General features: G+C 37.9%; 1 protein-coding gene across 1 annotated transcript; it reads left to right on the top strand.

The window, feature by feature from the left end:
• Positions 1 to 8,765: 8,765 nt before the first annotated feature.
• OR4E1 (olfactory receptor family 4 subfamily E member 1) lies at positions 8,766 to 9,713 on the top strand (the record flags this gene model as incomplete). Its single annotated transcript, XM_079128704.1, has 1 exon — positions 8,766 to 9,713. The coding sequence occupies one exon, from the start codon at positions 8,766 to 8,768 to the stop codon at positions 9,711 to 9,713; it is 948 nt and encodes a 315-aa protein (XP_078984830.1).
• Between the last annotated feature and the right edge of the window lie 256 nt (positions 9,714 to 9,969).

The following is a 9,969-nucleotide window of genomic DNA, read 5'->3' on the forward strand; positions in this document are numbered from 1 at the left end:
GAATACAGAGGGAAACAAAGCCTCAAGGCCCCCTTGAGCATCTCCAAATGGACTTTATGCAAATGTCCCAGCAATGGGCTATAAATACGTCCTGGTTATTGTTATTAATTCTCAGAATGAGTCAATACTTATCCTTCCCAAAGAGTTAGGTCTAAAGTGTGACCAAAATGTTGATTCTCTTTTTGTTCAATTTCAAAAATTCTAACTTATCATTCTAGTAACAAGGTCTGTATTCCACTGTACTGTTACCCAAGAACTCTGTAAATCTTTACCTTTTACTCAAAACTTCACTATACTTACCTTCTGTAAACTCCAGGAAAAGTGAGAGGCTAGGTGTGTGATGCTGCACATCTGTAATTGCAGCATCTCAGGAGACTGAGGCAGGAGGATCACAAGTTCAAAGCCAGCCTCAGCAATTTAGCAAGGGCCTAAGCAACTTAGTGAGACCCTGTCTCAAAAATAAAGTAAAAAGGGCTGGGGATGTTGGCTCAGTGGTTAAACGCTGAGGTAAGTGATAGAGCACTTCCTAGTACAAAAAGAAAAGAGAGTAAATGAAGTTCTAAAACTAAAATTAGAATAGTTTTCAGTTGGGCATGGTGACACACACCTGTAATCCTAGCAACTTGGGCGAGTGAGGCAAGAGAATCACAAGTTCGAGTTGATCTTGGCAACTTTTTTTTTTTTTTTTTTTTTTTTTTTTTTGTATTTGTGGTGCTGAGGAATGAACCTGGGGCCTTGTGCTTACAAGGCAAGCACTCTACCAACTGAGCTATATCCCCAGTCTGATCTTGGCAACTTATTGAGACCCTGTCTCAAAATAAAAAACATAAAGGACTTGGAGATGTTGCTCAGCAATAGAGTACCCCTGGATTCAATCCCCAGTACTGGAAAAGGAAATCAAACTTCTGTCAGCCTTAAAGTCATCGAAATCTGCCTTCTCAAGGACCCACATGTCATCTCATGAGCCAAAAACAGGCTACCCCGTTGAAAATCCTACTTCTAAACCTAGATTTTACTCTATATTTTACCAACTAATGTTGGTAAATATCACAAGACTTGTGTGAGATCTCCAGCTCTATTACCAACAAGTTCAAGCTGCATTTCCAAATACTAACTATGTGATCTGAATCTGGAGATAATAAGTTTTCTAAAAAAGACATCAGAAAAAAATCGCCCTTGAGTCCCAACAAAAAGAACTTTGGTAGGGACTATTAACAACAGACAGAACATTAAAACTTCAAGGTATTGATCCCCAGAGTCATGCTTCCTAACTAAATAATAATAATAATAAATAATTAAATAAATTTTAAATATCACCAGGTTCTTAAGCCCTGGAAATCCATCCGGTTGGGAGCCTTTAAGTTGAGAATTCCTAAAAATTCTCCAGAAGCTGACAGAAGTGGATAACTGCTACCCAAGGCAACAAAACAAGATTTTCTCATTCTTTGTCCTTTTTCATTCTTTTTGATCTACCATTAAACTTGTCTATTATTGTATTCTAATCTTCTTTATTAGCCAACTAAAAAGTTTATCCATATGGTGTTCCTGCCTTCATCCTGTTAATTTTGATATCCTTTGGTCTTCCTACCACTTGGAAGAAAAGCAAACTTTTCACATGTGTCTTTTTAGACCCTTCTCCAAATACTACTAACAAAAGTAGTTGTTTCTCTAGATAGTTCAGAGAGTTATTTTTTTTTTCTACATATCTGACCAGGTACTTAAGTTTTTCTCACATAATTAACCCCAAATTTCAGTCTTATAAATTTAAAACTGGGAATGTGAATCAGTGATAGAGCACTTACCTAACATGTATAAGACCCTGGGTTCCATCCCCAGCACTGCAAAAACAGAAAGAGAGAGAGAAAGAGATTTTAACACCATATCAACAAAACGATTCTTCTGAGTTCAGTATAATCCTAACAACAAAACCCAGGCCATCAGAAATGGAAACTAATATTAAGGCTATCTTTGTTATTGTATTCATTTGTTCTTTAGAGAACGTCCACACTGCTTTGCAGGAAGCATTTAACTCACTTTAGAAAATCTTCTTACGTTAAAATGGAACCAAGGGTTGCCTCACTCTGTTGAGTCAGGTGACACACGCCCTGTGCAGGCAGTGCTCTATAAGTTACTACTGTTGGTGGAAATGCAGCAGATGCTCTGGAATCCCCAACAGCAGTTTCAATTTATGTTCTTCATCACGGATAAGCACATTACTCTGAGTTTCCTCTGAGCCATGAAATGGAAAATATATGCTTTCATAAACACTTCTTGATGCACCTATAAAAATACTGCAGATCCAGTAAGACAGTTAGTTACTAAGCTAAAAGAAAGGTCTTACTGGCTCTCTGCAAAGATCAGCTCGTCTTTGGTTTATGTTTTTATTTCCTGAGTTTGATCACTTAAGCCCCTGTCCTCAGGATTCATTATAAGAACTAATTACCATTTCGTTCCTGTTTATTTCTTGTGTTGCAGTTAACCAATGTATACCATTCATATTCTGTGTGTGTATATGTGTGTGTGTGCTTGTGTGCACATGTGCGCACACATGTATGTGTTATCAGGGACTGAAATCTGTCATGTCAAAGGATTAAACAATGCATCCTGCAAAAAAAAGGAACAAAAGAGACTAATCCTAGTCCCAAGACAAACAACATTCTCTGAACAAACTTATGATTGACAAAATTTTGACACCAGTAATAACATGGATAACACAGTTTAATATCCAGCTGCCCAACTTTGTCTGGTTTCAGCTAAAAAGGAAAAAACTGTGAAAGACAACTAGAAAATAGCCTTGTCAAAACTAGAAAACAGACCTGGCACTATCACGGAGGAGTTGATGCATCTAGAAGTTAGTCCAGAGCGTATTGTTAGGCCATGATGAGCTCCCACGAAACAACAACTTCTCAGAACCCCAACATCTGGCAAGTCCACCCTATCCCATAAGGCAGCAGAAGAAAAACAAGACTGTCCCATAGTCATGTCTGAACACAGACGATATAAGACAATATCCAAACCATAGTAACAGTCAAATACTCCTCTATCTTGGCTTTTTGAGTAATTCTTTCTTTCTTTACCAATTAAAATTTTAAACTTCTCTGTTCTTCCTGCTTTTAGTTGAGAGTAATCAAGATAACCAATCATAGAATTGGGGATAAGAGAGTGGGGATAATTCTATGATTATCCCCACTCTCTTAACAGCATTTATTCCAGAGGAAAAAACTACTGCTTTGAATCCTTCCCCTGACCACCAAACACAAGCCCCAATCCTTTAAGTCCTTTCTAAAATCCTCTTACTTACTGAGACTTCTCAGTCTTCTTTTAGCCATGATGTGATGTGATTGGAAGGAATCCAATCTGGCTCAGTTTGACTGCAGGTTTGTTTCTGGTGGTCATTGTCTGGAGATCATTGACAACAGAATTAGATTGGGAAGGTGTCCTTTTTTGGCAACCTGGTCAAAGAAGTCCTCTCTCAAGATGTTTTGTCAGAGGTCTGAAAGTGAAGCAGAGATAAGGTGGAAAAGTATTCTAGACAAAGGGAATATCCAGTGCAGGGCCATGAGAGAAGAGATACATGTCAGAAAGACAAGGGAAGGCACGTGGCCCATTCAGTGAGCAAGAAAGGAGAGCTTGGCCTGGTGGCACAGGCCTGTAATACCAGTGACTTAGGAGGCTGTGGCAAGAGGATAAGTTCAAGGCCAGCCTCAGTAACTTAGTGAGACCCTCTCTCAAAATAAAAAATAAAAAGGACTAAGGATGTGGCTCAGTAGTTAAGTGCCCCTGGGTCAATCCCTGGTACCAAAACAAAGCAAAAAAAAAAAAAAAAAAAAAGAAAGAAAGAAAAGAGGGAAGTGATGACTTATGAAAGAAAATATATATACTATATATAATGTGTATATTATATATATAATAATAAGTATATAATAACAATATATATAATAATATATATAATATAATAATAAGTATAATAATATATAATATAATAATAAGTATATAATAATAATAAATAATAAGTATATAATAAGTATATAATAATCCTCAAAAAATTAAAAATAGATAACATATGATCCAGGAATTCCACTACTGGTATATTTCCAAAGAAAATATTAATAGTACATCAGAGACATCTACATTCCCAGGTTTATTACTGACTATTCACCATAGTCAAAAGATGGAAACAACCTAAGTTCTTTTAACTGATGAGTAGACCAAAAAAAAAAAAAAGAATCATCATGGTGAGTGTGTACAATGGAATAGTGCTCAGCTATTTAAAAAAAAAAATGAAATCTGTCACTTGAGACAACACAGATGGAACTGGAGATCATTCTGTTAAGTAAAATAAGCCAGGCACAGAAGGACAAGTACTGCATGATCTCACCCATATAGAGAGTCTTTTTTAAAAGGTCACCTCACAGAAGTTGAGAGCAGAATGGTGGAACCAGAATCCATGGAGAGTGGAAGAGGATAGGTGAGCTTGATGGGTAGGTATTAAGGTATGGCTAGATAGAAACAAGAAATTCTGGTGTGCTCTTGCACGGTAGGGTGACTACAAGTAATAATAATGTATAACATATTTTTAAATGCTAGAAGAAAGAATTTTGAATGTTTTCACCAATAAGAAACAACACCTTTTTGAGGAACTAGATATGTTTAATCTGATTTAAACATTACACAGCATACATATGTATCAAAACACCACAAGAACCTGTAATCCCAGCTACTCAGGAGGCTAAGGCAGGAGGATAGCAAGTTCAAGACCAGTCTAGGAAAATTAGTGAGACTCTTTCTCAAAAAAATAAATAAATAAAAAGGGCTGGGGATGTGGCTCAGTGGTGGATTGCTACTGGTGCCACTGGGTTCAATACCCCGTACCAAAAAAAAGAAAGAGAGAAATCACATGGTACCCCTCAATATGTATGGCTTTATGTTTTTATGTATTAGTTTAAAATAACTTTAAATTCAAAAACCAAAGAATAAACTTTAACTCTCCCCTTTGGATTCTTCTTTCAGCAATTTAAATCACCAAGCTCATATAGGAAGAGAAAGCAAAGGAGAACTGGAGCAGAAAATTCTAAATTTTCACTGTTATCTAAAATAACAAATAACTGAAGTCAGAAATTCTGACTGGTAGTTGGCAGTAGTTATTATTGCTATTGCTGTTTTGCTTTTTTTTTTTCCTTAAATTGCATATTATACAGTTATGCGAACATATGTAATACACTAATGCCAAATGCTTTGCAATGATTTCAAGAGTTCTAAAAAATTTGAGCATTATTATTCATGCTTTATGGATGAGAAAACTGAGGACCAGAGACATTAAGTAGCTTCCCCAAATCCCCATCTAGGATATTGGCATTTTCACCCAGACAATCTGGCTCTAGAATCAAAGCACTTGCCCTCTCTGTCAGAGAGCTGACTGAAATCTCATCTCCATTACCCTTCTCTCATCTCTGTTTTTATATGAATTAAATAAGAAAACATGAAAGCCCATCACCTAATAATTAGCACTTAGTAGGTAATCACTAAATAGTAGTTCATTTGATTATATAAAAATACGATACCTCCTCAAGAGTCAGACGCTTAAGTCCTGCATTTTCATTAAATTCTCTTAGTGACTGCAAAGTCTGTTATGTCAGTCCCCACAGAATTAACTTTTCAACCAGGGCAATCTGATGTCATTGCTGAAAAGTTTCCATGTACATAAAGCCTATATAATTCAGATAGAAAACACCAGCACTACAGCTGCCAGTCCCAGCTGCCTTCTTTCTCTATGATTCCCCTTCGGAAATTTAAGGTGGAATATTCCATCTAAAAATAACAATACAACACTTGGCAGCTAACAAGTGTGCTGCCATGGAAAGATGCTTCAGTCACACCGGTTTTCTGAATAATTACGTAAAGCTCTGTTTTAGAAGCTCCCTGATAAACTAGCATGACCAATGAAAACAGTTAATTGTATCTTTTAATCCTATCTCACATCTCAGTTAACTGGAAACCCATCCTAGAACATCCTACTGCAGAGTTACATGCCTCTATGTATTGAAAGCAAAATATGTTAATACTATAGGAACAAAAGTGTGATATTTTTCATCTCTGAAAAATTCTGAAATTCTACCTCTCACCAGAAAATATTACCTAATATATCTACTGTGACCTGCCTCCAACTGTGAACAAGACTCAAAGGAATTGTGAGAGCGCTCACCTTCCTTATGGAAAAAACAAGGTAAATGAGGTTATTTGACTTGTCCAACTTCATATAGATTGTTATTTCTACAGGAAGATAATAATCTTGGTATTGAAAATACAGCCGTTTTTGGAAGTACTGAAAGCATCAGAAACCACTCAGGGTGAGTTTTATAGACATTTTAGTTCTATTCCAGTTTTACTCTTAATAATTTCCCCCCTTCTCCTGAAATGTATGCAGTTTGTGCACCATACTCTTGACATAAACTAACACCAAATTTCTACTGCAGTCAAACACATTTCCATTTTTCAAAGTATTTTTTCCTATGGCTCCACAAAAACAGAAAAAAAAATGCTGATGGTAAATAAAAGTTAAAAAGGTATATCTATATCCTATGAGGAGGAGATGGAAGTCTTTATTTCACTTGGTTCTTGGTCCACACATACATTCCTATACAGTTGAAATTTCTCATATTGAGTTTAAAATATACCTCTGGCCCCATTCCTGGTCAATATTCTACCTTTCAATTTTGCAACCAGGAAAAAATGTAAATCTTTTAACAAAATAGTTTTTTTGGAGAAAAATCTTTAAATCAATGCTCTAAGAAAAGTTTCTAAACAGTAACATTAATCCATAACTACATTAAGATGTTAGTGTATTAATCAAAGCAACAGATCTATTTAATGTTTAAATGTTAATTGAAAGATTTCTCCTGCCCCAAAACAAAAAATGTATCACAGATCTTCCTTGCTAGTTCCTTGCTTTGACACTATCATTTTGTCCTCTGATATAAGGAAAAGGGACCATTACCTGCTGGAGACCTGCCTAGTGAGATACAGGAGATATTTGAGAAGAACAGAGGGAGCTAGGAGCAGAAAAGAAGCTTTCACTAATCTTTTTTCCAAACACGATGTGGAGTTTATTGATATATCCGGCAGTAAACCTGATCTCAAGGGCTGACACAAAGCACGAGTATTGATCTGTGATAGGCAGGAGGTAGCATAAGATGGAAGCCCGATGAACCATAAGAAACGGTCTCCTGGAAGGCTGCGCACCAAGGCAGGATGAGGGGGCAAAACTTCCACAGATTACACCCTCAAGCTGGTTCAGGACACCTCGGAGAGGAAGAAGGTCACTAAGACATTCTACTTAACTCCCTGGTTATGCCAACCACCACAGAATTTCAGATCAAAGTGGTGGTACAATGGATAAAGCCAGGACCAGAAGTCTGGAGACCTGAGTCTGAGACCCACCTCCAGTTGTCTTGCCTATCCGTGCCTCATTTTTCTCTATTTGTAAAAGGAAAAATATGGGGGCTGGGGAGATAGCTCAGTCGGTACAGTGCTTGCTTTGTAAGCACAAGGCCCTGGGTTCGATCTCTGGCACTCAAAAAAATTTGGAAAAAAAATAAAAGGAAAAATATTTAAAATTAAGGAAACTCTCAGGTATCTTTAAGGATTAAAATTCTGTGACCCTATATGATGCATATAACTTAACTTATTATTTTTTAAAAAATATTGACACTGGGGTCATACATAGGCTAATCCTGTAAGTTTTGATTTACCCGTGGACCAATAATTATTTACTTAAGGTAAAGACACCTTAATATCTCCTCCAATAAAAATCTGTAACTTAAATCTAAGCCCTGATATCTAGGCATAGACAGAAGAATCGGAATTTTTAAAAAGCTAGAGATAATCTAGTCAACAGTGAGGCTAGTGGGCCTGGACCTGAACCTTGACCTCCAATTTAAGGAGGTACCTTCCTTCAGCTGAGGGCTGGAGGATTAGCAAGTCTCCTTGCACTCTCTCTCTGGATTTTCCAAGACTTCCTGAATTTTATTCACCCTCTTCTAAAGAATTGTTCAAAAAGCATCACAGCTACCTTGTCAGTTATCCAGTTGCTTCATGAAACACTGCTACCCTCTGAAAACCAGATCATGCAAGGTACTATCTCCAACATCAGGGCAGAACCAGTAGGGAAGCAGAAACACTGGGTTATCAAGAAGTGCAGTCGACATTACAATAAAGAAACTATGTCTGAGGGTCAGATTTATGGGTTCTTGAACAAACTACTTATTTAGGGTAAGGAGAGCCTTACTATCTCCTCTTGTAAAAATTCGTAACGTAAATCTAAGCACTGAGATCTCGCTATAATAAGGGAGAATTGCACCATTGGTCTTTTCATCTCCCTCTTCAGGGAGGATTTATGGCTCTTAGTGAATCAAGATTCTGCACTGTTATTCCATAAGTGTGTGTTCAGCACCTACTATGCATTTAGCATGATTTAAGAAACATAAGGCTGGAGGTATAATTCAATGGCTGAGCAAGTGCTTAGCATGTATAAGCTAGCATCAAATCTCCAGCACCAAAAAAATTTTTTAAATAAAATAAAAACAGAAGGAAGTAAGGAAAGGAAGGAGGGAAAGAGGGAAACGCAAAACAATTGGCTACCAATTCTTCTAAGTGGAGATAGAAGCTGCAAACATGCAAGAAATTCAGTAACTAAATGATTAATGTAGATATTAAGTGTTACATTGACTTTATTTTTTACTTCTCAGCAGGAGTGTTGAACAAAGAGAATGGAGAAGGCTGTCCTACTCAATCAAACTTCTTTAGTGATGTATTTCCGGCTTAGAGGTTTATCTGTAAATCAGAAGGTGCAGATGGCTGTGTTTTCCATATTCCTTGTTTTCTATGTCCTGACGCTGATCGGGAACATACTAATTGTCATCACTATCATGTATGATCGCCGGCTCCATACCCCTATGTATTTCTTCCTCAGCAATCTGTCCTTCATCGATATCTGCCACTCCACTGTCACTGTCCCCAAGATGCTGAAAGACACCTGGTCAGAGGAGAAGCTCATCTCCTTTGATGCCTGTGTGACCCAGATGTTCTTTCTGCACCTCTTTGCCTGCACAGAGATCTTCCTCCTCACTGTCATGGCCTATGATCGGTATGTGGCCATTTGTAAACCCCTGCAGTACATGACAGTGATGAATTGGAAGGTATGTGTGCTGCTGGCTGTGGCCCTCTGGGCAGGAGGAACCATTCACTCCATATCCCTGACCTCCCTCACCATCAAGCTGCCCTACTGTGGTCCTGATGAGATCGACAACTTCTTCTGTGACGTACCACAGGTGATCAAATTGGCCTGCACTGACACCCACATCATTGAGATCCTCATCGTCTCCAACAGTGGGCTGATCTCTGTGGTCTGTTTTGTGGTCCTTGTGGTGTCCTATGCAGTCATCCTGGTGAGTCTGAGGCAGCAGATCTCCGAGGGCAGGCGGAAGGCCCTGTCCACCTGTGCAGCCCACCTCACTGTGGTCACGCTGTTCCTGGGACACTGCATCTTCATCTATTCCCGCCCATCCACCAGCCTCCCAGAGGACAAAGTGGTGTCTGTGTTTTTTACTGCTGTCACCCCGCTGCTAAACCCCATCATCTACACCCTTCGGAATGAAGACATGAAGAATGCCTTGAACAAGATAATGGGGAGGAAGGAGAGGAAAGAAAAAAAGTGAGAATGTCTAAGCCCTCAGAAGGCCTGGTGCTCCAAGTCACAGAAACGACTGGCAAAGAATGCATTATATTTATCAGACTATATTATTATATATATATATAATATATATATATCAGACTGATTATATATATGGCTTATAAAATTATCCTCTGACCCAATATCTAACATCATAGCAATAGCTATGATTAGTAATACCTTTCATTTCCTATAAATTATTCTAAGCACTGTGCATCAACTTAATTCTCACAACAACCCTG

This window comes from Sciurus vulgaris, assembly GCF_902686455.1.
Source record: "Sciurus vulgaris genome assembly, chromosome: 2".
NCBI classification, from domain to species: Eukaryota; Metazoa; Chordata; class Mammalia; order Rodentia; family Sciuridae; genus Sciurus; species Sciurus vulgaris.